General features: G+C 51.4%; 14 protein-coding genes across 14 annotated transcripts; 9 read left to right on the top strand and 5 right to left on the bottom strand.

The window, feature by feature from the left end:
• Window positions 1–194: 194 nt before the first annotated feature.
• On the top strand, window positions 195–1,108 carry N7474_007750 (SDR family NAD(P)-dependent oxidoreductase; the record flags this gene model as incomplete). The annotated part of the gene is made up of 2 exons (XM_057199160.1): window positions 195–815; window positions 875–1,108. 2 exons carry the CDS (start codon window positions 195–197, stop codon window positions 1,106–1,108), a joined length of 855 nt encoding a protein of 284 aa, XP_057049861.1.
• A 328-nt stretch (window positions 1,109–1,436) lies between these two features.
• N7474_007749 (sulfotransferase family protein) lies at window positions 1,437–2,487 on the top strand (the record flags this gene model as incomplete). Its single annotated transcript, XM_057199159.1, has 4 exons — window positions 1,437–1,513; window positions 1,568–1,763; window positions 1,827–2,128; window positions 2,175–2,487. Coding segments are annotated over 4 exons (888 nt in total), but the record flags the coding sequence as incomplete, so codon positions are not given.
• Window positions 2,488–3,267: 780 nt separating this feature from the next.
• On the top strand, window positions 3,268–5,443 carry N7474_007748 (fungal specific transcription factor domain-containing protein; the record flags this gene model as incomplete). Its single annotated transcript, XM_057199158.1, has 2 exons — window positions 3,268–3,370; window positions 3,522–5,443. 2 exons carry the CDS (start codon window positions 3,268–3,270, stop codon window positions 5,441–5,443), a joined length of 2,025 nt encoding a protein of 674 aa, XP_057049859.1.
• Window positions 5,444–5,967: 524 nt separating this feature from the next.
• On the bottom strand, window positions 5,968–7,602 carry N7474_007747 (flavin-containing monooxygenase; the record flags this gene model as incomplete). Its single annotated transcript, XM_057199157.1, has 1 exon — window positions 5,968–7,602. The coding sequence occupies one exon, from the start codon at window positions 7,600–7,602 to the stop codon at window positions 5,968–5,970; it is 1,635 nt and encodes a 544-aa protein (XP_057049858.1).
• A 2,444-nt stretch (window positions 7,603–10,046) lies between these two features.
• N7474_007746 (adaptor protein STE50) lies at window positions 10,047–11,638 on the top strand (the record flags this gene model as incomplete). Its single annotated transcript, XM_057199156.1, has 3 exons — window positions 10,047–10,305; window positions 10,375–10,536; window positions 10,593–11,638. 3 exons carry the CDS (start codon window positions 10,047–10,049, stop codon window positions 11,636–11,638), a joined length of 1,467 nt encoding a protein of 488 aa, XP_057049857.1.
• Window positions 11,639–12,021: 383 nt separating this feature from the next.
• Window positions 12,022–13,887, top strand: N7474_007745 (uncharacterized protein; the record flags this gene model as incomplete). The annotated part of the gene is made up of 2 exons (XM_057199155.1): window positions 12,022–12,352; window positions 12,434–13,887. 2 exons carry the CDS (start codon window positions 12,022–12,024, stop codon window positions 13,885–13,887), a joined length of 1,785 nt encoding a protein of 594 aa, XP_057049856.1.
• A 287-nt stretch (window positions 13,888–14,174) lies between these two features.
• On the bottom strand, window positions 14,175–15,332 carry N7474_007744 (chitin deacetylase CDA6; the record flags this gene model as incomplete). The annotated part of the gene is made up of 1 exon (XM_057199154.1): window positions 14,175–15,332. One exon carries the CDS (start codon window positions 15,330–15,332, stop codon window positions 14,175–14,177), a length of 1,158 nt encoding a protein of 385 aa, XP_057049855.1.
• A 452-nt stretch (window positions 15,333–15,784) lies between these two features.
• N7474_007743 (uncharacterized protein) lies at window positions 15,785–16,751 on the bottom strand (the record flags this gene model as incomplete). Its single annotated transcript, XM_057199153.1, has 2 exons — window positions 15,785–16,469; window positions 16,525–16,751. 2 exons carry the CDS (start codon window positions 16,749–16,751, stop codon window positions 15,785–15,787), a joined length of 912 nt encoding a protein of 303 aa, XP_057049854.1.
• Window positions 16,752–17,207: 456 nt separating this feature from the next.
• On the top strand, window positions 17,208–17,959 carry N7474_007742 (uncharacterized protein; the record flags this gene model as incomplete). Its single annotated transcript, XM_057199152.1, has 3 exons — window positions 17,208–17,368; window positions 17,423–17,693; window positions 17,789–17,959. 3 exons carry the CDS (start codon window positions 17,208–17,210, stop codon window positions 17,957–17,959), a joined length of 603 nt encoding a protein of 200 aa, XP_057049853.1.
• Window positions 17,960–18,399: 440 nt separating this feature from the next.
• On the bottom strand, window positions 18,400–19,845 carry N7474_007741 (Sphingosine N-acyltransferase lac1; the record flags this gene model as incomplete). The annotated part of the gene is made up of 2 exons (XM_057199151.1): window positions 18,400–18,867; window positions 18,925–19,845. The coding sequence occupies 2 exons, from the start codon at window positions 19,843–19,845 to the stop codon at window positions 18,400–18,402; spliced, it is 1,389 nt and encodes a 462-aa protein (XP_057049852.1).
• Window positions 19,846–21,129: 1,284 nt separating this feature from the next.
• Window positions 21,130–21,618, top strand: N7474_007740 (Alpha/Beta hydrolase protein; the record flags this gene model as incomplete). The annotated part of the gene is made up of 1 exon (XM_057199150.1): window positions 21,130–21,618. The coding sequence occupies one exon, from the start codon at window positions 21,130–21,132 to the stop codon at window positions 21,616–21,618; it is 489 nt and encodes a 162-aa protein (XP_057049851.1).
• A 423-nt stretch (window positions 21,619–22,041) lies between these two features.
• On the top strand, window positions 22,042–23,049 carry N7474_007739 (NAD-dependent epimerase/dehydratase family protein; the record flags this gene model as incomplete). Its single annotated transcript, XM_057199149.1, has 1 exon — window positions 22,042–23,049. The coding sequence occupies one exon, from the start codon at window positions 22,042–22,044 to the stop codon at window positions 23,047–23,049; it is 1,008 nt and encodes a 335-aa protein (XP_057049850.1).
• A 275-nt stretch (window positions 23,050–23,324) lies between these two features.
• Window positions 23,325–24,779, bottom strand: N7474_007738 (putative endoglucanase; the record flags this gene model as incomplete). The annotated part of the gene is made up of 1 exon (XM_057199148.1): window positions 23,325–24,779. One exon carries the CDS (start codon window positions 24,777–24,779, stop codon window positions 23,325–23,327), a length of 1,455 nt encoding a protein of 484 aa, XP_057049849.1.
• A 1,226-nt stretch (window positions 24,780–26,005) lies between these two features.
• On the top strand, window positions 26,006–26,752 carry N7474_007737 (aminoglycoside phosphotransferase family protein; the record flags this gene model as incomplete). Its single annotated transcript, XM_057199147.1, has 1 exon — window positions 26,006–26,752. One exon carries the CDS (start codon window positions 26,006–26,008, stop codon window positions 26,750–26,752), a length of 747 nt encoding a protein of 248 aa, XP_057049848.1.
• Between the last annotated feature and the right edge of the window lie 414 nt (window positions 26,753–27,166).

Here is a 27,166-nt window from a genome sequence, read left to right as displayed (position 1 = left end):
GGCTCAGCCAACTCGCCGCAATCGCCGACCCCGCATAAATTTCACTCACTGGGAACCCCGGGTAGATGTGGATCTGCCCGGACATTGTTTACCGAGACAGAATTCCGGCGTCTTATATTGACTATTCTGCGTCCTCTGTGCGAGAAAACACTCCCATTCTGTACTTTTCTTCCACTTACCTCCAAAACGCGACAATGGATTCTGCTATTTCATCCGACCCCCCCTCGCGGTCTTTGAAAGGCAAGGTTGCCATTGTGACAGGGGCAGGCTGTCTAGGAGATGGAATTGGTAATGGGCGTGCTATTTCTATTTTGCTTGCCAGTGATGGCTGTGATGTGGTATGCGTCGATCTCAATATAGAATGGGCAACCAAAACTACTGAGATGATCGCCTCAAAACCCGGCCGAGGACGAGCCGTTCCATTCCTCGCGGATGTGACATCATTGAAAGACTGCGAGGCCGTGGTAAAACATGCTGTGGAGCAATTCGGACGTCTTGACATTTTGGTCAACAATGTCGGTATTGGGGGCGCGGCAGGAACAGTGGTGGAGGTTGATATGGTCGAATGGGCGAAGAGCATGGAGATCAACGTCGCAAGCATGGTGCAGATGAGCAAGTATGCCATCCCAGAAATGATGAAAAATGATGGAGAGGTTAAGGGGAGTATCGTCAATATGGGCAGCGTCGCCGGCCTCAAAGGTGGGACGCCGCATCTACTATATCCGACGGCCAAGGGCGCTGTGGTAAACATGACACGAGCAATGGCAGCCCATCATGCGTCGGATGGTATTCGAGTCAACTGCGTTTGCCCAGGGGTATGTTTTAGTTTGCTACTTCGTTGACAAGCATGAGTTGATAACTGACTGAAAGGCAGATGCTCTACACGCCTATGATGTATGGAAAGGGCATGAGCGAGGAGGCACGAGAAGCCCGGCGGAAGCGAAGCTTGCTTGGAACCGAGGGAAATGGATGGGATTGCGCAGGGGCAGTCGCGTTTCTCGCTGGGCCTCATGCCCGGTGGATGACTGGAGTCATTCTCCCCGTCGATGCTGGAACAACGGCAGCCGTGGGCATTGGAATGACCAAGAGTGCTAGTGTAAACGGCTAAGTATGCTGTATGTATTCTCGTGTATAGAGTTTGTCAAAATCTATCATTGAACAAGGATTTCCAATTAAATCAAAATTAAATGGCTACCTTAGACCAAATTTGGTTCTAGCGCTATTCGGTCCTTGATCTGACCATCGCACAGATCTTTTAACACCCGCAGAACGATTAGGTGAGGCTGAGCTCGTCTTTGTCAGGCTGCCTGGCCCCCACTCTTGATGACATTGGCAAGAGAACTCCCTTCTTCAACTCATATGTTCCCATGCGCTTCCTAAATCATTCGCTATTCAAGGCGTGATACCAGATCGCTGGTCTTTTTCGTCATTGCACCATGTCTAGAAAGATCGACAACCTACCTGAGAGCCCCATCAAAAGGCCAATCAAACTGATTGTCGCGAGCCCGAGTCGGTGAGACTAGTGCTATGGCATGTGGGTATTTCAGAAGAGCTAATGATGTTGTAGAACTGGCACTCTAGGACTCTACCGAGCATTGCAAATATTGGGGTTTAAGCCATATCACATGTTTGAATGTGTTATTGTAAACGGCGTGTCCCATATCGAAGTCCTGCATGAAGCTGTCTTAGCCCAGCATAACAGACTCTCTGGTATTACACGATATTCTCGGAATGACTTTGACAAGTGGTTCGCAGATTACGACGTCAGTTGCTCGTTTAACAGCCCCGTATACTCATCTGTATCCTGGCCAGCTAACCTGAATTAGACTTTAGTGGAAATCCCAGCCATGCTAGGCCCTTCGGTCATTGAGGCCTACGCAAACGATCCTGATGTGAAGTTCCTCCTCACGGAACGAGAGCCCGAGAAATGGGTCGCTTCTATCAACAATACCGCCGGTCCTATTATCAAGCAAGCCAAGACTTTCCCTCTCAATATTCTGAAATACTTCGACCATGCGTTGAAAGTGTTTTTGAACCAAACAGTGCTTGTATACGATGTATTAGCCGACAGCACGTACCCCGGTGGGCCTGGGAATGAAGCAGCTTTGCAGAGGAACTATACAGAATAGTATGTTTCCCTCTTCAAACCTAATTCAGTTTACTAACAATAGTAGTATTTCGATGGCTAAAAGGGTTATTCCAGCTGACCGTCTGTGTCATATCTGGCTCGAAGAGGGGCTTGGCTGGGAGCAGATTTGCCCTTTCCTGGACGTACCTATCCCCGACCAGGAATACCCCGATCGCAACGAGCCAGCTAGATTCCAGGCCCTCGCTCAGGGAGTCGTGAAGCCCATGCTCACTAGGGCGCTGATCAGATTTGCCACGATCTGCATCCCAGCTGTGGGGGTTTTGGGCTGGGTTATTATGAAAAATGGCTTTTCGCTGCCCCGTGTCGTTGCTGAGCCCGTATTTACATTGATTCAGAGACGGTGAGCCTGAACACCGTGATAAGAGGGTTGCCATGCAAAATAAGGGACACACTACTCCACAGGAGGATTGCTACACATCATGCCTAAATACCTGCTGCCAGCCACTATCACGGAGAGGCAGCTGATGACTCTTTATCACGGAGCACAAGGTTAACTATTTTTTAACTTTTCAACCCCCAACTAAGCTTTTGTTCTGAATGCTGCGGTAGTACTTGTTAAGATTTATGAGACTAGTTGGTCGGAGCTAACTCTGAGTAAGTATAGCGGAAACATAACTCGCTGGCCAATAACGTTAAGAAGCTCGTTGCCATTTTGGCAGGTAGCGGTTGAACCTGGGTTTTTTTTGACCCATTTTCCTGGCGTCATCTATGTCGTTTGAGTCGTTGAAACCAGGCACACTAGGCACTTCGCCATCAGCCGGATTTAAAACTGAGGTTGTCATATTGATGACTGACTGAGAATAACAATGTACGGATAGTCAGAATAGGGTTGCAGGTTGTCACCGGAGCTGTCTTTATTTTCCGGACACAAACGTTGATAAATTAGACGGCGTAGGCTGTCACTCTATGTTGGATTTCTCCAGCTATTCCGGCCAACGCGCTTGGCATCGTAGCGAGTTCATACTCAGACGGCAATACCGGCTTCATACAGCCGGTATGCATAACCGGAGTCAAGTGGGTATGTGGGGAAGGACAATATCCCCGCATGGGATCATGTCAATTTTGCGAGCATATGCATCTTGTACTTGATCATACATTCACTAAGCAATCCCTCGATAATGTCTGCTTCAGGGTGGCTGCAGTTCACTGGCCATCAGCCGAAGAGGAGGCGCGCCGAGCTTGCCTGTGTCGCATGTCATAGCAAAAAGGTTGGTTGTTCACGTGAGTGAAATGATCGGAATTTAAATCATGGCTCTAGATAAGATGCGACCTTCAAGCCCGAGGGTGTCAAGGACACGGCAAGTGCAGCAAATGTGAGGCAACGGGCAAGGAGTGCCGGTAGGACGCCTTCCACCCATCCTATCCGATCCAGTTACGCTGAACATGGAATGCAGCACGAGGCCCTCACGCCGTGGTCGACCCTCTCGCTCACGCACTCAAAACACGCCCTTAACGCCGCCTGATAGCAATTCTAGTAATCAGGCTTTCTCCTCGCATCACAACTCCGCTGCCAGCGAGACCCGAACCCAGATCGCGTTGCCCTGTGACCAGGTTGGATTTTCGAATATTGTCGGCGACCTTTCCGGCTTGGAAAAAGACAATAACGAGGTTGACTTGTCTCAAGATATGCTTGAACGGTCATCGTCATCAGCACACGACGGAAATCTGGAGAGGGGAGGCTTCCACAGAACCCGGTGGTCCAATCATGCGACATATCACGAAATGGCAGAGGCCCAACGAAGACCAGCTGTGGCCAACGATTCGCCATCAACACAGCGCACAGAGGATCATTCAGAGCACAACGACAGCTATCCAGTTGGACATGTCTTTCTGCCTGAACTGCAGACAAATGCCAGGGATCAGGAACGTCTCATTGCGGAACGACAACCAAAAGCACCAACTTTACCAGACTCTAGTTTACAGCAAGCATTTGCCGAAACCTACCTAGAATACTGTTATCCATGGTGCCCAGTTCTCGAACGAGATGAAATACACCAAGAGCTGGCACGCTCACCGTTACTAGCAAATGCCTTGGCCGTCGTTGGTAGCCACGTCCAGCCGCCAATGGTCCCGCATGAGGGTCCGGCCGTATACTACGACCGGGCGCGTGCACGATTCTACAATGATGAAGAACTGGACGTAATGACTTCTCTAAAAGCGATATCCCTCTTCTACTGGTGGAGCCCTCGACCACCGACGATCCTGCACCGGCATTCTTCATGGTGGTGGACGTGCGTTGTTATCCGGCATTGCCAGCAACTCGGCGTTCACCGCGAACCAGCTCTAGATCATCCCCTGCGACAGCAGGTCGATCTTAGTCTCCGTCGCCGAGTCTGGTGGACAGCATTCGCTCGTGAGCGGCTGACCGCGCTCTGCCAAAACAAACCATGTGTCATCGATTCGGAGGATTGCACCCTTTCGGAGCCAACGTTGGACGATTTTTCCAGCACCCATGATAAAACCAAAGCGGAGGTCTTTATTTATTGGGTGCGGTTGTGTGCTATCATAGGCAGGATTGCCAAATACATGTCAAGGACTTCCGACTCAGAATCGTGCATATTCCCAACACATCTCGCCCGTGAGCTCATTCGATGGGTGCAATCACTGCCGCCACATCTTCAGCTACCTATTGAGTCATGTTGTACAACATCATTTAATCGAGACGTGCACCAGTTGCATCTTCCATATTTGGCTGCTATCATTATCATTCACCTCAAACGGTCCTTGACCTCACATCTTCTCCCACAAGCATATCCACCCGCAATACTTGCAGCGACATGTATGGCGCGAATAATGCGGGACATCCTCTCTCGTGGTGGTACCAGGTTTTTAATGGCCATTTCGGGCTGGTACTGTGGGACAGCCTTCATCTCACTTTTGCAGGCCCTACGAATTGAAAGTCTAGCAAAGAGTGCCAATGAAGATCTAGACATTTTAACACTGGCCGTGGATCAGCTGCGAAAGATGTGGCCGACTGCAGCGGTTTTCTACTCTGGGTTCGGACGCTTGAGGCATAATGCTGCTGCGCCAGAATTTGATTCCCAGCGTCCGCCCACGGGCCAAGAACTGGGTATAGGGGACCGAACCATGTACATGGAGATGACAGACGGGATTGATTGGACGGCGTACTTTCCATTTGCAACTTCGCAAACTAGTGAGGTTGCAAGTCGCCTACTTGTGCCGCAGATGGAGGGATTGTTCTTTGATGATGATGCTTTTGTTGATACGATGCTGCAGTTTCAGGACTTGTTTGAGCCTTGTGATACCCTATCCGAGACCAACTTCTTTTTGTAATATCAACTAGAGCACTACATAGCTTTCTACTTGCTACATCCCTAGTATTTCTGGGACAGGTCGTGGCTGGCGAGCGCCCCCGACGCCAATGAGCAAGCCGTCTACAATCCCACGAAACATATACTGAAGACGTCCTCTGACCTGCGCTACCGCGCCATTCAAGTTGGGGAACGCATGCATGAAGCATCTTAACCAGTCGGCCAAATTTACGTAGAACCGATATATACGTTTACTAGGGGAGATGTTAGGAAAATAAAAGTTGAAACTTAGTACTGACTGTTCATGTAGCCTATTTGGGAATATATTTATGGTATTCAACGATTATGCTTGGTCATGTTTTCCCCTAGCCATTTGGGGCCTCTTATTCGTCAACTGGAAAGGAAGGCAGAAATAGCTTGAATAAATATTCCCTGTCGAACACCGAGGCTGTTGCGAGGACTTCAGCGAGCGGAAGATGTATTGCAGACTATCAATCAGTAGTCCATAAAAGAACCATAAGCTTCGGTGTCTAGAAAACCTTCGAGTTATGCCAACACCAAATCCTCATAATTCCGTGTTGCCACATCCTCTGCCCGTTTACGATAGCCTGGTGCTGGGCCTTGATAGCGGGCAATGATTCTCTTCTGTTTATGCGCCAGATTTTTGTTGACGCCGGTCATCCACGAGTCAACCTCATTTGCCAGCAGTCCCTCCGCGCATTTGTGCACATGCTCTGTCCAGTCACGCATGCCCTGTTGAGTAGCCTCGGCATATGTAATGCCATGATCTCGACAAAACTTGATGAACCGCGCGACCCAGTCCACGGCATACTCAATGCTGCGAGGAATGTTGCCGAACATTTGATGTGGGCCCATAACCATCATCATGTTGGGAAAGCTCGGCACAAATAAGCCCAAGAAGGTTCGTGGACCCTCTGCCCAACGTTCCTTTAAAGGCACCCCGTCAACTCCACGGAAGTCAATGGCTGTGAATGAGCCTGTAACGGCATCGAAACCTGTGGCGTAAATGATCATATCAAACTCAAATGATTCGTCTCGAGTGCGGATTCCGGTTTCAGTGATAGTTTCAATTGGATTGGATTTGACGTCCACAAGACGCACATTGGGCTTGTTGTATGCCTCAAAGTAGCCCGACTCTAGAGGAACGCGCTTGGTGCCAAATCCGTGACATTTGGGAATCAAGGTCTCGGCTGTAACGGGGTTCTTTACACGCTGTCGGATCTTGTTGGCGACAAACTCGCTGAACAGGGCGTTTGACTCTCTGCTTGTGTTGATGTCTCCAAAATTGCCCAGCCACTTGGCAAACCCGCGTTGCTCGTATAATGACTCCCAGAAGGCCTCACGCTCCTCTGGGCTCACATCTAGAGTTCTGCGTTTGTCCGAAACGTGAACGAAACAGGAGTAGGACTCTGAACATTTTTTGAAAATCTCTGGATACTGCCTCCGAATCTCGACCATCTCTTCCGGTCTGATGGGAGTGTTTCGTAGCGGCAAACTCCAGTTTGGAGTTCGTTGAAAAACGGTCAAGTGGCCAACTGTTTTGACAATTTCTTGAGTGGCTTGGATACCAGTCGCACCGGTGCCGATAATAGCGACACGCTTTTTCTCAAAGCTCATCGGTTCGTGCGGCCAACGTGCTGTATGGAATGATTGTCCTTTAAAATTCGAAACTCCAGGGATATTGGGCAGCGCGTGGTTATTCAAGATTCCAATGCACGTTACCAGAAACCGAGATGTATACTGCCGTCCTTTGCTGTCTGTCAACATCCATGACCGTGTGGAGTCTTGAAAATGCGCTGCCTTCACGCGGGTATCAAATTGCATATCGCGCGTTAGGTCGAATTTGTCACACACAAACTCGCAGTACTTCAGCGTCTCAGGCTGCGAGGCGAAGTGCTCCGACCAGTTCCATTCGTCCAGAACTTCTTGTGAAAATGAGAAGTTGTACGAGTAGCTTTCAGAGTCGAACCGGGCTCCGGGGTAGCGATTCCAATACCATGTGCCACCGACACCACCGCCAGCTTCGAGGACTTTAGTCCGTAGTCCTAGCTGCCGCATACGATAGAGCGAGTAAATGCCAGAAAGACCCGCCCCGATAATAAGGACATCATAATCCAAATCGTTGTTCATTTGGCTAAAGCCGTGTTCGGTGCTGCCCATATTGGCTGAATGAGGACAATATCGGAGTAGATGGGAATCGTAGGTCGTCCGCTAATATATGAACGATGTCCTCGAAGTTCAATAGATTTATTATCGATGGGTCCGTTCTCGTCGGAATATAGGCTCACGGCTACATAGCTGTCACCCTCGGAATGAAACCAAATCTGCGGGGGCGAAGAGCTGCTCCACTTAACCTTGCCGGTATTGTATGAAGCCGAGATGCCGAAAGTAAAACCCCTTTGGTACCAGTTGACTATGAAGGTCGGGCTCCTTCCTTGAAAACCGATTAAATAGATTGCAAACCAATCGAATTAGCAATGCACAAACTATATTCATGAAGGACTGTGTTTAGTGATGCTATGCAGTGTCCCGTTATTCCGGTCAGAAACCCTTACGGCTGCTACTTATATACACATAACCATTAATTCCTTGGTATCAGTTCATCCATTTGGACCTCCAGTAACCCTCGGCATTACACAGAAAGGCCCACTTACGATATTTGTTCCACCTCTTTCCTCCGAGCGATTCAGACTCAGTGGGAAATATAATTTACTGCATCGCCTACCGCGGCATCGTGGGCAGTGGTTAAAAAAAATTCTTTTTACAATGTTCTTCTTTCAGTTTTCCCTTTGTCTTAATAACCAGAGGAATATCATGCCCAAAAGTCGGCATGAAAGCGAGTCTGTGACACTCCGACCCCACGGTTTCTGAAGCTCTTCAAATGCCCCACCGGGTAGAACTCGGCGTCGCCATGTGAGGGGCACGAATGGTGATTAATCTCAGATTGCATGGACAGATACTGCGAAGGTCGAAATATACCAGCGTATTAACATATATGACCATCCAGAAAGATAAATGTATCATTTTCAAACACTCTAATTGGTGGTCGTCCCGGCCAGGCTGCAGAGATGGTCGATTGGGCTGTCGAGCAGATAAATGGATCCATCGCCGGAGTAAGCAGAGGCTCAGAAATGTCCAGTCATTAGTGATTTGGAGCAGTCAAAAGGAATCTCTTTAGATTTCGTTCTCAGCAGTATCGCTAGGTAATGCTCTATACTCGAAGAACGGCAAATCTTACGCATAGCCTGACGAATTCGGCTGGCTGGAACCTGAGTTGGTAGTTGCGCCAGGGAGCATGGATTCCTTAAAATTGGGTCCAACGACTAGATCTGTTCAAGATGGGAACGAGGATGGGGCCCAAGTATGATCCCAGTGACAGTGCTATCATATATAATGTAAGTGTCTTGTATATCCATAAGAGTTCAAAGATCCTATCTCCAAATAACTGCCTCTATTTCTTCGCCCTTGGCACCGGTCTCCTCATGAACATCAATCATATTCTTGATGACCTCCGAAGTATATTCAGTTCCACAAAAGTGCAGTAACCATGACGAGTTATGACCAGCGAAACGAGGATGATCTGATAGACAAACCTGTAAGCTCGAATCTTGACAGAGATGGGTTTCTATTTCGCAATGGCCGCTGACTGTTTTTACTGTCAAATTTTGATATAGGATCCGCAGTTTCGATATATTCTATAGATTATGTATGATGCTTGCAACAATCAATTACAGCATTCCCGTTCTTGACGTCCGTAAATAGCAGGTTCTCATCTATCAGCTACGTAATAATAAGTCTAAAGCTGCCACTTTCTAGTTAATCTGTGGGTGGGTCTGCTCTGAAACGGGTCTTCCACGTTCTGGCCGCATGGTGATGGCGCTCGGGGGACTAACAGTATACCCTCAGTACATACCTGTTGATAGTTGAGGTGATTGTAATAGAATACCAGCATTAGATGAGAAACATTTACTCCCTACAATAAAAAATAAAAAAGAAAAAAAAACCAATCAAGACTCAATCCTCGAGTCCATATTGGGGAAGTCCAGACCTGGTCACGTGCCAGTCCATTCACCACCCCGTGTCTTAGTCCTTTTTTGTCTGTCTCTGATCTGACGCTGCTCTTGTTCGTTGTCCATCATCTCCTGCCTGCATAGTGCCGTGTTGTCGAGGGTATCTTCCCCAGTTCGACTCTCCCTGCCCTTTCCCGTCCGCCCCTTCGGCCCCTGAAAAGACCACCTTTTCAACCCCCGGCCATTCAGCTTCCCCGCTCTCTCGTTCCTGGCGGTACGCGGGTCAGCGCTTCCATCCACCCCACGCCTGTCGCTTCCCACGACGTGGTTCACAGCCTATCAGTTGATCACCGAGTTCGGCTTCCTCGTCTGCTGCAGTCTGAACCCCTCGGTCCATGTGGTCGCCGCGCGCGAACCCCTGCCCGTGCTGTCCTGCCAGGTTACGCTTTCATGAATCGGATCATTCCTCGCATCGTGCTTGTCAACTAGTTTCGCTGGTCATAACTCATCGTGATCACTGCGCTTTGGCGGCTGGCGCCTCTACGTTCTCATAGTCACCCGTTAATATCAGCCGCCTGAAAATCACCAGTCGCCATGCTCCACACATCCTACCACGCAGACTCCGACGCGGACGATGAATACGAACGCAGCGTGATTACCTCTCCGCACCTCCCTACAGACTCGGAGACCTCGCCAACAGACTCTGACATTCCCTCTTCGGAACACACTCCGACCAAGTTCGGTTACTCCGATGACCGCTCTCCCCGGACGGTGATTACAGAATGGACGGTCGACGAGTGCCTGGAATACTTGACCTCTCTCGGTCTGCTTCAGTACCACGGTATATTCAGAGGTGAGTTTGCTGGGTTGAAAGGGTAGACGGGACCATGGACATGATAGCTGACTACCATCGACCAACCAGAAAATGGAATCGTCGGCGAAGCGCTTGTCGCACTGAGACACGAAGAACTGAAGGAAATGGGCATTAACAGCGTCGGACACCGATTGACGATTCTCAAGACTGTATATGAAATGAAGGTTAAACAGGGTGTCCCACTTGAAGCGGACCATTACATTCCACTGTGTATGTCCCCACCGAATCGCGTGGGCTTTTGCTCTGGCGCTAATCTGTCCACACAGCAACGGAGCAAAGTATGAATGAAAGCGCGTCACAAGACGACATTGCACGTTTGATCCAGTCCATTCGACTTCGGGACGAGAAGCTCGCGGCCGTCGAGATAGAGCTGCGTCGGGTTTCGGAGGACTACCGGCGATTACGGCAAGAATTATTGCCTGTTTTCAAAATCGCCAAAGATCGGTCACATCCACTGCCTCCTCCTTCTTCCTTTGGGCAATCTTCAGAAACGTTCTACGATACCCAGACTCTCACCTCCCCCTCACAACTCACGCTCCCCGATCAGTCCAAACTCTCCAGGGGTATCTCAAAACGCACCTACACTGGAGGTGTCACTCCCAAAAGCAGTTCACCAACACACATCCCCTCTACCCATGAACGGCCCGGATCAAGTCTCGACCCCTCGGCAGCTGCCATGGCTGCTTCTAATCACCTGACTGCTTCCCTCAACGGGGGCCTACAGCACTCACCAGGGGCGCCATCTCCAACCTCTCCAGGCGCACTCTATGCCCAACAACAGACCCTCAATCCGCGATCCTATTCTCAGTCCAGGGAGAGCAACATTGGTCGCACAGGACATGACCATGATGAGACCGCCACATTGCATAGTCGCGCAGATCGACTGACCACAAGCCATCCGCCTACGTCACGGACTGACACACCCTCCTCAGCCTCGCGAGTCGAGTCGCGGGCTGGCGGGGAACCGCAACCCAGTGTGGAAATCTTCAAATCGTTCCGGGTCTCCTTCGAGGATCCCTGCTACAAAGTTCTTCCCGCGGCGCTGAAAAAATACAACATCCATTCCGACCCCAAGAACTACGCGCTATACATTGTGTACGGCGACCAGGAACGATGTCTGACAATGGAAGAAAAGCCTCTGATTGTCTTCAAACAGCTGGCAAAGGAGGGACGAAAACCGATGTTCATGCTGCGCAAAATACATCCTGATAACTCCAGCTACCCAGTCGGCGCTATATCGGGCTCAGCACCCAACAGCGCTGGGTTCGACGGCGGTCGAGCGCAAATTAATCTCCCCGGCGGTGTTCTTTGATGTCGTTTTTCGTCCCCTTCTTCTAATGCACTCGTGTCTGCTACTTGAGATACCCAGAGATGCGTGCCTTTTCTCTGTATAGCCAGCCTTGTTGATTCGCTATTACTTGCAGCAGTGGTTGGATCAAGTCTGCTTTTAAATTGGCCCTATTGGAGTTGTGTGTGCTCGACTGCCCTCTTCCTAGAATATTCTTGCCTGTCAATTTAATGTGAGAAGTACATCCTCATCGTGGGTTTGGTGTAGTCTTTTGTTCAGTTAGTTACCTGGTAGTCTTATCATCACGTGGATTCGTGTCATCTGGGTCGCGTGAATGCTCCAGCGATAAGCCCCGTTTGAACAGTCTCTCGCAGTAGCTGTGCCAATCATCGCACTCGCCTGCCCCAATGGCCTGGGATCGCGTCATCCAGGACTCGGACGACGAGGACGAGAGTATCGTGGAGGACGACACCCCGGCCGCCATTGATCTGCCCCAGGGAGCGCAACCGTCCCAGTTCTCGCACCAGCACCAGTTCGACCAACCCTCCGTCCCGCAGCATCACACTCCAAGCGATACGGATCAGTCCACGCGAACTGTCATCACCGGCCCTGATCTGGGCGTGAACTTTGATAATTTCCTGCAGTCCCAGGAAACGGTGCGGCAGTCCGCATCGCAGCAGCGTCGCGAAGAGAGATGGATTCCGTCGACCAGTGAAGGTGGGGGTGGAGAATCAATTGGTCAGTGAGAACGGAGCAATCTTCTAATCTCAAGTCTTGCGTTATTTAATTTGACTGGATTCTCACACTCGAATTATCCAGGTGCCATGATGACGGAAATCGGGCTCGCTCAACAAAGACTCCTTGACGACGACACTTCCAGCGCGGGCCAACATCTACCTTCCACCGCCACGCTGCACTCTATGGGACTCACGCAGACCGAGTCACTACCTACTGTGCTGATTGACCAGTCCGACCGGCTGGGCGAAGAGGAAAGTGGCAGTTTCGTCCATACTCGACCTCTTAACGACATCACGTACAGCGATACGCAGAATCTACAACCCACCAGCGGGACCACTTATGACTACATGTCCCCCGTGACCTCAAACTACATTGGCTCGCCCGCAAAAGACCCGACCCATCAATTGAGTGAAGATCTGAACTCCGCGGTAAACGCCAGCGCGCAGTCGCGTCCTTCGCAGAAGAGCTCGCATCGCTCGAAGTCTTTGCAGACGATGTCATACTCTCCCCATGACACAGAACCACTGTCATCGAATGTGTCTTCGCGCATCAGTAGAACAAAGAGTGACACTTTCGGAGCTGGTCTGGTCTCGCCGCAGCAGTCTCAGCATGATGAACTTTCACTTCCAACTGTAAGGGTCGAGGTTCCCGTTTCGAAGAAGACGCGTAGTCGTTCAAAAAAACAGGCCTTGCCTGAGGATGACGAGGATGACGAGCTGGCGAACTCGCGAGACCATGAGTTTGCGGCTCAGGCTTCTGTTGACAATGGTACAGTGGCTGTATCTGGAAGCAAGATTGTGCAGTCCTTGGACAGTGTCTCGAAATCTGAGAAGGCATCGGACAAGGGTGCCGTTCAGAAATCTTCGAAGCCCACCAAAGAACCGAAGAAAAAGAAGGTAAAGAGAGGGAAGACATCTTCGGAGGTGGTGAAGAAGACCTACAATCCCGATGTAGAAGAAGACGTGATATGGGTTGAATCAGGACCGACGCATGTGGAAGATGTCCACCAGGAGCCTTTCGCCCAAAATACCTCAGCCAGCGGAGAAAAGTCTACCACAGAAGCCCAGGAAAAGCCGGTTCCGAAGAAACGAGGTCGAAAGCGCAAGAAGACTTCCGAAGATATTACAAGCGAGTCCGTGCAGCAGACCAACGTCGGAAATGCTGAATCCGACACAGAGCAACCATCACCTGACAATGCCGGCACCGTGATCGAGGCTACTACTACCTCACAGCCCGTGTCCGAAGAAGCCACTCTGGAGAGCTCGAAACACCCTGACGCAACCCCCTCACCTCAACACCAACACGGGTCTCTCCCACCAATGGAGGAGAAAGAAGCACCTCAAACCCCCAAGAAACCACAGCCCACGAACACGGAGACGCCCCAAGATCCTACCAACGTGACAGTGTCGATGAAGGATTCCAGCAAGGGGCCCAAGCAGCACAGTCCCATTGCATCGACGAGTAAAGTCCCTTTCAGGGTGGGCCTGAGCCGCCGGGCGCGGATTGCGCCGTTGCTGAGGATTGTTCGGAAGTAGGATATTTTTTCCTAGCTGCTTTTTGCGATGTTATTATTATACCCACTGTGCCTTTTCGCGTTTACTGTTTGTTTATTTGGGGGGAAGTGCTCTTCTGTCCACGTCTGGTATCGATACCATATATGGAATAGCATGGCCGATGATCTACATTGTGGGTGTCTTTTCCAATGAAAGCACTTGATAAAGCTATTTAACTAGTGGTCTGTGGGCTAGAATACAATCAACCAAAGACAAGCCAACCCCCTGTATAAGGATAGACCCGAGAATCCATCGTTCAAGTCACCTGATTACATCAACATGGCCACGATCAAAGCCAGAAGCAGCGAGGTCACTGTCGCCGAGCCAATCGTTCGCAGATCCGCATCCGCGTCTGACTTGGAGCTCTTGTTCGGAAGACGTGACTCCCTGGCATCTCCTTTGGAAGAGACCTCCGCGGGGCAATAGCCAGTGCTATTCTCGCAATTCTGCACACACCGTTCCGAGTTGTTGTCACAAACTTTCCAGCTGCTGGAACCCTTCTTCTTCGCAGGGCCACGATCATCACGCCGATACCAGTGCTCTGGCGAATCACGTAAGCACTCGCCCACCGTAACCGGGCGATAGCCTAGCTCCGAGGCGGTTTTCAGCATATGCTCTGTCAGGTTGTGGACCGTTTGCTCGTGCGCGTCGTGCGCGATGACCAGCCAGGACTTGTCGAACGGGGAAGCAGAGCCTAGAGCCCGGTCAAAGATGTCCTTGGACAATTGAATTCGGCCAGGATGATCGTTCTTGTAATCGTCTGTATCAATGTCGTACAGAATGATGTGATAACCCAATCTACCGAGCTCGTCTCCACAGCCCGAGGCGGGATTGCAGCTGGAGTAAGGAGGACGCATGTACGTGGGGAAGTGGCCGAGGATATTTCGAAGCGCGGCTTCATTCTTCAAGATCTGGTCACGGCGCTGCACGGCGGTTACCTTGCTGAGATCCTCATGGGACCACGTGTGGCTGGCAATCTGATGGCCAGTCTTCTGCATGCGCTCAATCAAAGCCATCCAGGGCAACTTCTTGTCATCGATCTGGCCTTTGCCGTTATTGTTTCCCGTGATGAAGAAAGTAGCCTTGGCGCCGTACCGATCAAGCAGATCAAGCAGGTCCCCAGTGTAGTGGGATGGGCCGTCGTCAAAAGTGAACGCAATGGTTCCGGGAACCGTGCACGAGCGGATTCCCATCGGGCCATACGGTACCTGGCCGACGCGAGGACGAGGGATCTGGTCCGTGGGCGGGCCTTTGGGCATCTTGTGAGTGTCACAGTGGCCGAAGTCTAGCTGGCAGTCCGGGGAGCGGCAATGGTCCTTGCTCGTCCCACAGAACCCTGTGGATTGAGTCAGCAAGATTTCAAAGTTGAGCACCGGCGTGATACTCACCGGAGCGGGAGCAGCAGGTGCCTTGAGAGCAGCGACCATGGTCAGGTCCGCAGCGATAGTCAGGCGGACCACGAGTCTCCAGGTGCGACGACGGCAGAGAAGAGACAGGCTGCTGGACCGACGCTGTGTAAATAGGGTTGGCTTCGTCGGCACTGGCCCGCACGTACAACCCCAGAGCGATGCTCAGCGTCACGAGATGTTTGAGATGCATATCGACAGGTATGTAGAAGGATGTATTTATGTCTGTATGGTAAGTGGACTGATGGAAGTCGGGGTGAGAGATGCCAAGGGGAAGAAGATGGTCGATTGGGATGGGCATGGCAAGAACGTAATCAGGAAGGTGGGAGGCAACGGGGTCTTTCTTTCCATTGAGTCTAGCTACCACTAAACGGAAGGAGCCATTCAATTGCCTTTCCTCCATAGAAATCGTGGGTATCATTGATAAGGCGCAGACCTGGGCGCAGTGTTCCTTGCAGACGGAGTGAATAGCCTCAACCTACTTTCGAGACACCCTCTTCCCCAACAGCAGAGAAGACAAAGGGCGCGAGGGTGTTGAGATGCGGACCGAACTTGGCCGGGGCACTGCTGGCGATGGCGCCCACGGCCGCAATCAAGTGTCGCCGGTGAACCGTAGAGATGTTGGGCGAGGACAGGGTTTCGGTCAAGCTGGCCACAAAGGCATCGAGTTGGGCATCCGAGAAGTGAAGCACCAGCGCCGAAATGGCCGTCAGCGCGCGCTTGGTGACCACGGTGCCCGCCGTGTCGTTGTGAATGATCGCCATGACCGGCTCTGAGAGGCTCGCCAGCTCTGATTCTTGCAGAAGTGGACCGAAACACGTAACCACCTTGATGAGCACGTCGATGGCGTCGCTGCTGAAGCCTTTCGAGGGATCCTTCTCCAGCATGCCCCTCACGATCGAGCCTCGTCGGGAGGAGGGTGAGGGTGTCGGGCCGACCAGTCGCGGGATCAGGACCTTGGAGACGGCAGAGTATGCTGCAATTGTGTTTTGCTGCGCGGGCTGGCCGGCTTGAGGGCGAGGCAGCGTGTCCACAATGACGCGCAGAGCGGTGTTGGGGACCGAGGTGTCAATCGTTTGGGAGGCGGTCAAGTCGGTCAACTTCTCGAGGAGGGGTGTGAGGGTCTCGAATGGCAGTCGGATAGCCAGGGGGCCAAGGCTGTGGCGGCAATTGTGGTGAGAACCAGGACGACCGTCAGTGATTGGGGACTCACCATTTGAGGGCCTGGTTTTGTACATCCCCATGCTGGTCATCCAGGGCCTTGAGCAAGCCTTCCACCAGCCGCGTCGAAGAGCGCTGGTCTTGGAAATAGCCTGAGCCGGGGGCGCTTAGGATTGTGTAGAGGTCGTTCAGAGACATGTAGCGCAAGTCGGCATCTGGGTCGTCGAGCTTGGCCAGCAGGCCAGCGATGTTTTGCTGGAAAGCCTGGCGATCTGCCATGGCGAGGAGACCGAGGTAGGGAGCGAGGGTTGCAGGACTAGAAGAGGTCGATGGTGAGAAGGGCAGTAGGTGAGTTCAGATAGCAACTAGCTCGATAGCTGTGGAGGTGGGGGATTGGTGCCTGAGGCAGACACCACAAGGATGCCCATCAGCAGTAGAATTGCTGGATACTTCCATTGGATCATTAGAAGACCAAGGTCGACATCTGAACCAGATAGTCCAACTGGAAATCTAGAATAATTCCACTTGGCTTGGGTGTGACACCAGCATTAGATCATTGCGCACAGACCAGGTTCGGAAATGTCATAGATCATGACTTGAGGGAACGGGTCTACGGCGGACCAGGAAGTAAGTATTTGAACGGAATTAACTCTACATTCTTGGATCTGATTCTAATCTCCTCCTCTCACCCCTATCTCCTCGATTTCAACCATTGGTTTTGTCAATTGACCGGAAATGCGTTTTGCTCGTCTCTCTATACTCCGGGCTACGGAAACAGCCCAGTCCCTTCGAACAAGTTCCCTCGCCAGTCGACCTACCCAGCAGCTGGGCCGTCGGCTCTATTCCAATGGGAATGAATACAAACAGAATGCATCCAAGACCGGCTATTCGCCGTGGTTCGTCCCGTGATCTTCTTCTAGCTTGATCACGACATTCTGACCTCTGATCAGGACGATCGGATCAGTCGCCATCGGCGGCTCAGCGCTCATGTATCTACTCTTCGTGGGTCCGGAGAGGGCATCTCATCAGGGCCCTCACGCCCCCGCGGCAGCGGAGACCGTAAAGGAATCGCCACCCGAGCCGGTGGAGGGCCAACCCAGGGAAGAAAGCAAAGCCACTCAAGTTGCAGCAGAGAAGACAGCGGAGGTAAAATCGCAGGGTCAGGAGACGAAGCGGACGAAGCCTGAATTGCAGAATATTCCTCCTTCGGAGGTGGATGAGGTATGTCACCTTCCAAGGTTCATCTTCTCGTATTTTGGCCGTGTTCCAGCGAGTATACATACCAGAAAGCTAACGGCTGTGCGATGCAATGATAGCCCCATGCCAGGGGGTCGACCGGTGGATCGGGAACCATGTCCGGCAAGCAAGAGGGCCTCTCGAACGCAGATACGTCGAACCCATACGTCAACAGCCCCGACAAGAGCAAGAAGAGAGAGGGCGAAACGGAGTCAGCCAAGCTGAAGGGGACGGTTTCGACGCAGAGGTAGAAGAATTGTATCATCATCTGTATCAACTTGGAATTGTTTAATCACTTGACTTTGTTGTGTAGACAGACAGGTCTCCTTTCTTTGACATAACCCTAACACCTCTTGTTCACATTCAGCCCTCGTCAAGGTCATGGCTATATCCACATGAGTCGCAGCCGTCCAGTCCCTAAGCATATAAAATGCGTAATGTAAACACTCAAGAGTGAGAATGTGCAAGAATGAAAGCACGAAACACTCCCTCCCGCCAAATATACCACATACCATCATGCCCTATTAACCACCCGATCAGTCACTCCAATGCGTAATTATGGACAAGAGCGAAGCGCATTGCCTTCACTCGAAATATTAAAATGGGCAGTACGAGAGAAGAGGGGGGGGGGGTGGTAGACTCCGAAGAGAAACAAAGAATACAATGTTAGAAGATTGAGTTGCAGCGGTCCTCACGAATCCTGCTTGCTGCTGCGGGAGCGCAGGTTCCGCTTCTCGGGCACAGGCTCGCCATTGACCAGCACCTGAGGCGTATGGTTCTCCTTGCCAGTGGCGAGAGTAGCCGTGGCATGACCATTCTCCTCGGTTTCCTCGTCCTCTTCTTCAGCGTCACTGCGTTCGTCCTGCACGACGCTGTTGAAGACGTAGTTGGCCAAAATTCGTAGAATCAGAAACATCCAGAAGAGGTTGACGGCTTGTAGACTGGCGAGGAGTGCAAAAGTGATGTATTGGCTGATCCAGCACTTGTACTGCTGCGTCTCCCAGTTCAGCTCAAAGGGTCCGACCGTCCGGAATTCCGTCAGGACAGCCCACAGGATCTTCAGGTTCAGGTAATGGCGGAGGTAGGTCCAAATACCGACGAACATGACGTAGTAGGGCACCGTGATGATGGAATCGAGGTAGTTGAGCGTTTTCGAGGTCTGTCCAGGCCGTTAGTTATTATGGGCTTCGATTTCCCCCTCGAAAGAAAAGCATACCGCCAAGAAAAAGTCCGAGATGTCCATGGTGATATAGACCGCAAGACCCATGTACGTGAAGTGGAACCGATAGCTGAGGGCGATCAGTGCCAGGGTGATGATATGGTGTCCGACGAGCTCTTTGAAATCCTTGCGCGGCTTCTCCAGCTGCAACAACAAGACGATCGCCTGTTGCGCCCAATAGCTCGCCTGCAGGAGATAGTACGTCTTGAAGACGGCCACGTGCTCGCGATGCGGGAACCCCTCAAACATCGCCGTGGTGTTGAAAAACCAAATGTCAGACTGGTGCATCACGTACAGACCAAAGGGCCCAAAGATGCTGAAATACATCGCAGTGTACACCTGCTCCATGAACCGCGCGGTTTTGCCCCGGGTCTTAATACCACAATACCGCGCCCACGGCCGGATGACCTGCTGCATCAGGAATTCACGCGTAAACGACAGGACTATCGTGTAGAAAGCCACGAATGTAATGTCTTTCTTGCCCTTGCCGTACATGACCGGGCCGCCGGGGGTCTTTGGTGGCTGCGGGTATGAGATGAAGATGGCGCTGTGCATTGGATTCGACGGGGTCGGGTTGATCGCGTACAAGGACAGCAGGACGCCCAGGATGAGCAGCGGCAGCAGCCAGGTGTACTTCAGGCATTTGTCGGCGAACCGGTGGAGGAGGGACCGACGGCGGCGGCGTTGAGAGGGGGACTTGGCAGTTAATTTCTCCGACTGGGCCTGTAGTTGCTGCGAGGCATTGTCGTGTGAGTAACCGCTGTCGCGAAGCATTGCCGAGGGGAATAATACCTTGCTCAGATCAGGGCTGGTGGGCTCGACGGGGCTCACGTCGTTCATCGTGGACATCGCGGGCGCGCTGGTGTCGCCGCGAATGTCCACGCCAAGGTTGTTGGACCTGCCCCGAGGACGGCCCATGGCGGACAATGTGTTGGAAAAGAGGGTGAGATGTGCAGGGCAGTCAGGGTGTCACGAGACGGGAGGAAGAGAAGAGGGAAAAAAAATCCAGGGGGTTTCCGGATGAATCCCGGAAGAGTCCACCGCGCGCCCGGATCGATCGCTGGTTCGGCCAGCCTTGGCAGCCAGCCCTAGGATTAGACCTACCCCGTGGCTCTGATGCTATACTATCGTGAATTGGATTCTTGCGGTATCCCCTTTTTCTTTTATGCTATTCTTGAAGAACAGTATGGTACATCTGAATGTCATGCCCCCGTGTTCACGCCAAGCCGTGCCAATAGTCTACATCTCCACTATGAATACAACCATGACGTAACACATGTTGTTGATTCGAATGAAGCTTATGGCAAGATAAACCCCCTGGAACTGAAGAAGGTAAGTTGCTATTAGACTAGTGACCGTTTGGCAAGGGCTAGCCGTGGTCACACGACTAAACTGCCATTGTCCCGCAACAACATTGGTGGTCGTCATGATCTATGGATCTGTTTCTCAACTACCTTAAGGAAGGAACCTCAGGAAACTATTTGATCTCGTATGTCTTGACGCACGCGGAGCTCTATGGAAGCCCGTTTTAAGTGAGAAAGTCTCCCCGTGCTCATGCCAAGCCGTGACAACTATGATCTTATTGGATGATTGGGGAGTATACAAGCCCACGATGAATCCAACTACACTCTTGAATAGTAGGATGAGAATTAACCACACTGGTCATTCCCGAGGCGATGATCGATGAGCAGGTGGAGATGCTCAGAAATGTGGGTTTCTTTAAGCTATTTTCTATGTCTTTCACAAGCTTCTCGAGCCCTGGGAGGAAATGGACCAAGGCATTTTGCTCGATCTGTTTACAATTTAGTATTCCTTTATCCGAATGATATAATACTAGTTAAACAAAAAAAAATCTGAGTAAGCTTTATGGATATGTAACGTTAACTTTTTACAGCTCCAAAAATATCCACGCCAACTATAATGTGCCCTTAGCGTCCTAACCAAGCTTTAACAAATATCCTATGTCGTTACAAAATGGCACGAAACCTCGATCCATGGCAGCGTAGGATCATTGTCCATGCAGGTACAGACTCATAACAGCACATGGCCAGCGTCACGAAGTGTAGTGAGCCCTCTATCACGACTGCTCGGTAGTGACGGATCCGCTCCAATTTCTGCCGACCGACTACCACCATCATTCCTTTGAGGCTGGACGCCCTTTGTGATCACCGCGCTGGAAATCCCGGCATATACGTCGAAGGGATGACTATTTTTCTACGTGATGAATTCAAGATAATCCCATTATCCATTTCTGGCTTCAGTGCAGGAGGAATCTTGACTCTAGTTCTCAGCTCGGTGATCTTCCCACAAGCGACATTCAAAAATGTCCTCGCCGTCTATCCTCCAACAGACATGGTTCAAAGTGCTGCAAACAAGATTGCCCCCGATGAATCAAGGGATGGTGCTCCCGGTGAGCTGCTCGATGCGTTCGTGCGATGCTATCATGCAAACCTCGAAGACGTGAAGAGTGTCCTTGCTTCACCAGCCGCTATACCGGCTGAAAAGTTCTCAGACTGGATTTCCCTCGTTACTGCGGCTTGTGATCGCCTCTGTCTTGAAGGAGAGACACTCGGAAATAAGATCAGTAATGCGACGGCCAAACATGTTCAGATGCACGGGTATGACGGCCGTGAACATGCATTTGACAACGCGTACGAGAAAGGGTCTGTCCAAGAAAGAGCAAAAAAATGACCTCTACAAAAGGGGGGCCTTGCTGCTGACGGAGTGATTAGGTGATTAGTTTGTGTCTGTTAGGATTACAATACAAATGCCCCCTGGCCCTCTCCATACCCTGACACCTATCTGGAAATGCTATCTGAGAACTGCAAGAATCTCTACCCATATGGCACCGAAGGAAAGTTCTCGGCTCGTAACAGAAACTAGGCCGATCAATCAGTCACAGAATATGTCATAAAGTAATTGTTTTTACTCGGAGTAGGTGTTTCATAGTTCGAGGAAATGGCATTACGTAAAATCCGTATCCTAGGGCTCGATCGGCACGTGACATCTCCTAATAAGAAAGCTCCTAGTCTGGAGTGACTCACATAGGAGAATACTCTCGTGAAATGGACAAAACTCGCAATAAACAGTCTCGAGAATAGCCTCCATCACAAAATGTCTTCATCGTACGACGTTCTTGTCACCGGCTCGGCCGGTCATCTTGGTACCGCTCTGATGCTTAGCCTGCCTTCAATGGGCTTCAAACCCCTGGGAATCGACATTCTTCCCTCCTCGACTACGACACTTGTGGGATCTGTTAGCGATCGCAACTTCGTTGCCTCCGTATTCGACTCTAACCCCATAAAACATGTCCTCCATACCGCCACGCTACATAAACCGCATGTTTGCAGCCACTCCAAGGAGCAATTCATCTCGACCAACGTTGTCGGCACTCTGATCCTGCTAGAAGAATCTTCCAGGTTCGGAGCGCAGATAGAGAGCTTTGTATTCTTCAGTACAACCAGTACTTTTGGTATGGCGCTCAGCCCCAAGCCAGGACACCCGGCTGCTTGGATCGATGAATCTGTTGCACCCGTCCCAAAGAATATATATGGTGTGACGAAGGTTGCGGCCGAGGATATGTGCGCATTGATGCAGAAGCAAAGTGGAATGCCCGTTTTAGTTCTCCGCACTAGCCGCTTTTTCCCCGAGGAAGACGATGATGAAGACCGTCGCGCAGCCATGAGCGATGAGAACCTGAAAGTTTTAGAGCTGGCCTACCGCAGATGCGACATTGAGGATATTGTTAGCGCATCAGTCTGCGCAATGAGAAGAGCCAAGGATATTCGATGGGGAAAATATATCATAAGTGCCCCGCCACCTTTCAACAACGACATGGATACTCTCAGTGCTTTGGATCGGAGCCCCGCGGAGGTGCTCAGGAAAGAATTTCCCGAGGTTGATGTTGTTTTCAAGGAGAAGGGGTGGAAGCATCTAGCAAGAATCGACAGAGTGTATGATCCAAGCAAGGCAATGAAGGAACTAGGGTGGAATCCAGAATATACATTTGAAAAGACTGTGGGAAGATTGGTGCGTGGTGAGCAATGGAAAAGTGATTTGACAGCGAGGGTAGGCAGGAAAGGTTATCATGCTGTGAGCACAGGGGTGTATACAAAGAGATGAGCCCATGAATTAACTCCCGATATGCATCGTTGATCTGCTATACTGAGCAGTATTCACTTTTGATAGCACCATACTAACTACGCTAACAAGAATACGATGATGACGTGAACGTCCAGAGGCTACACTGTACAGAGGCACCATGGCTGTAAGGGTTTCCTTTTCTCGTCATGAAAAGTAGCAAATTTGGAATTTCATTTGATAATTGGCCCACCAGGAGAAGACTGGTAGACTGGGAGCGCGAGTGTTCACTGCTCAACCCTACCTAGCTACGTTATTTACAGGCACTGGGAGTAATAAGGGTTCTGCTTTTGGCATGTGGTTCCCGATGCGCACGCAGTCGGGCCAGTCCACCCCTGTCCTCCGCATTGACCCCAGTGAGTCTGAGTTGCCCCGGCAGCGGTGGTAGTCGTGGTCGTGGTCGTAGACTTGGTAGTCGTAGTCTTGGTGGTCGTAGACTTGGAGGAGGTGGTGGTGGTGGTGGTGGTGGACTTTGAGCTGGTGGTGGTGCCCGTGCCAGAGCCTCCGGGGTTGGTGTAGGTCGAGTCGATATCTCCCCAGCGGATATTGGAAAAGACGACGTGCGTGGTAGGATCTTGGGCCAGGATAGTGGCAGGGTTGCCTGCGGTGCTGCTGCACGGGCCGCTGCTTCCACTGTCGAGCCAGTTCATGTACTGGCTTCCGTCGTTCCAAATGCTGAAGATCAGGACCATTCCACGACCGAGCGCCTGGCCCATGGTGGTCAAGCCGCCGAAGGTGGCCGCAGAGCCGTCAGAAGACTCGCACCACGATTGCGTGATGGAGTCGATGCCGGACGACGACTTCGCGTTCGGGATGATCTTACCGTTCTGGATGTATTGTCGACGGATTTCAGTCAGGGTGCCGGTCTTGGTGCCGTCGTTCGTGATGAACTGGGTAGTGATGGTGAAGGGCTTGGAGGTGTCGACGGTATCGCCCGGTCCCCAGTAGTTGGTCACGCCCTGTGCGTATGGGTTGAAGCCACAGCCGCCCTTGTCGCAGTCCGTGGCGCTGCAGGGATGAGGAGTGTAGGCGTTGGCCATGGAATTGGCCTCGAGGATATCCATCTCATTGCAGCAGTAGCTCTGGCCGCTGGGGTTGAGCGTGCCATTCCTCCAGGTCTCGACCGGGCACTGTGCATCGCAGTATCCCGAGCCGTACTCGGCACCACCGGTATTGTATTCATTCCTTCCGCCGGTGGCGCTCATCTCGGATAGGTAGAGGGCGCCGTTCTCACCGCAAGGCAGAGTAGACATATCCACGTCGAAGCTCAGCTCGCCGCCCAGGAGCTGCATCATCTCGTAGTTCCCGTCCGCTCCGAGGAGGTAGAGTCGTGGAGAGGCATTGCCGTACACGCCGTTGCTCTCGACGTATTGATACATGGTCACCGAGTCTCCGGAAACAGACACACCGGCGGAGGTATAGTTGGCAGCTTCGATAACACAGTTCTTGGCACAGGTGGCTTCGTCGGGGCACAGGGTCGTGTTGACCCCGGAGGAGGTCGTGCAGGAGTCATAGCCGCCGACGGTATGGATCCAGCGGTATCCCCAGTCCAGGACGATCGAGGTGTCTTGTTCCACGCAGCCTCCGGCCGTGGAACACTTCCAGGTGGTGAGAGCAGGGTTTCCAGGGTCGGATGTGGCCGGCTGTTGTGCCTGAATGAGAGGCAGTAGGGCCAGCCCTGCCGCGATAATGCTCGTCCTGGTGGAAGGCATGATGGTCGATTGCGATTGAACGGAATGAGAAGCTTGCGGCTCTCCTTATGTCGAGCGACGGCCATGGGGTATTTATACATTTATTCCCGGCTCTGCATCGTAAACACGGGCCCTAAAAGGAACGGGTAAGATTGTGCACTTCGACGCATTGTGCAACCGTGCCATCATTTCTGCGGGGAACAATTGCGCCAAAGGAAGCCCGAGAAGTCCAGGGGAATTTTGGCGACCGTGGTGAAGAGCCTATTTGTGGGGTCTCATGGTGAGCAGGAGAGATTCAGTTGCGGACGGGCCGCCGATCCGAGTCTGGGATAGGCTCGAGCAGCGCCTTCAATTGCCGCTGAAGAAGGCAAATTCACGTACCCCGCGTCCCACCCTGACGATCCCTGCAGCCGGCTCTCCGACCTGCGGGGGTTGCCTGTTTGGGTCAGGGGGAGAGCTTCATTCGTCACGGTCGTCACGCCTTCCACATACGACCGAGGCAGTCCGGTCCAGTCTTTTGATCCTGGATTTCGATGAAGGTTCGGCCAGCCCAAGCCACTGGGGCGAGCGCTACAATCAGCAGCAACTGGGCGCCGTCGAGTGTCTGGGATAAATTGCCTCACCTACTGTTCCTGAAACGGAATCTCAGAGCCGAGTGTCCAATTCTTTGTTCTCGCAATAGGAGCCACTGGCTCGGAGTGCGCTAGTTATCTGCCAATGGACGGGATAAAATAGGCTGTGCTAAGGCCCAGGGCAGAAGCAGAACGGGACTGGCCGCGGCTGTCACGGCGTATTATTAACCCTTTTGATACGGGCCAAAGCCCGCTGGATTCCATAGAACACCGATGGATAGAAAAGGTCTCAATACAGAAGAAGAAAGAGAGAGAAGCTAGGTGATCTCACTCAACTCGCTCAAGTAGTAACCACCACTACAAAAAACTCGAGTTCAATTCAATTTCTAACGAATCCTAGAGTGGTGATACTAATAGCTATGAAGTGTCACGGTAGTGGCTGTGACAATGAAAATAACAAGTAATTCAGTGGATCAATCATCGAATTATACATTCCTATTTGGGAAATTTATATACTAACGGGTAGGTCATGGGCAGCCAGCCCGCCCGCGGGTCTACCCAAAGTTAATTTGGGGATGACACCTTTTTTCCCTTCTACCCTTTACCCTGCACAGTCCAGCTCCAAATTCAGGATTTTCAACATGCAACAGAAGACGCAATAATCTACCTTTAGACATGAATACAACGAGGAATCAAGAAGGAACGACAATTCATTCTTTGTGCGGTCGCACAATCACGCGACTCGGCAATAATCCCGTCGTGAAGTCGGGCGATCTCCGCTCCCACGAAGCAGCAACGCTTCGTTGCATTGCGGCAAACACAACAATCCCTGTGCCCAAAGTCCATGGTATCCATTGGGAAAATGGTAAAGTCGCGTCTTTCGTGATGGACTACATGCCTGGCAAGCGACTCGACGAAGCATGGGATACTTTGGACTCCAACCAGAAGCTCTCTATTGCCGACGAGCTTCATTCCTATATAAATCAACTCCGCGAATTGAAAGGTGACGACATCGGAGCCATTGATCGTGGCAAGGCTATAATAGGACAGATTGCCTCTATTGAAGGCGGCCCATTTGATTCCGAGCAACAGCTCAACGAGTTTATTCTGGGGGATATTGTCAAGTCGGCACCAGATCTACTGCGACATTATGCCAAATTTGCGCTTATGGATAACCATGAGATTGTTTTCACTCATGCTGATTTCTCCCCGCGGAATATCCTTGTCGAAAGAGACCGGGTCACGGCTATCCTTGACTGGGAATATGCTGGCTGGTATCCGGAACACTGGGAATATATTCAGGCGCTTCGGCAACTGAAACCGATGCCTGACTGGCCAGAATATCTCTCACATATTCTTCCACCCCTGTTCGAAAGAGAATACATAGGAATGTGCTTCCTAACTCGTCTCTTGCGTCATTAGCGGATATCACTTCTATGGGTATCATATAGCCACTCATTTTAGTTCCCACAAGAGTAGTGAAACCCCGCCGCTCAGCGAAGGGGGATATTACGACATTTTGGAAGCTTTTTCCTAAACTAAGGTTACGTGAAACATGGAAGACGCAAATTTGCTATTTGGAAGTAGGGAAATAGTGGGTTGACAGTCAATCACCATGGTCATTCCCTAGGTGATGATCAATGAGCAGGTGGAGAGGATTCAAAACATGTGGCTTTTTATTGAGCTATCCTCTATCCCTTCCACAAATTTCTCGAGCTCTGGGAGGGAAATGTAACAAGACGTTTTGGTCTATCTATCTACAAGTTAGTATTTCCTTGGTTACGCCGTCTGTTTAGCTTACCGATGGCTTGCCTGCCACCTCTGGCAGGAGATTGC

The sequence above is a fragment of the Penicillium riverlandense genome (genome assembly GCF_028828495.1).
Source record: "Penicillium riverlandense strain IBT 135883 chromosome Unknown utg000007l_segment0_segment0, whole genome shotgun sequence".
Classification (NCBI taxonomy): Eukaryota; Fungi; Ascomycota; class Eurotiomycetes; order Eurotiales; family Aspergillaceae; genus Penicillium; species Penicillium riverlandense.
The sequence above is the reverse complement of the archived record's forward strand: the minus strand, read 5'-3'. Positions and strand labels throughout refer to the sequence as shown.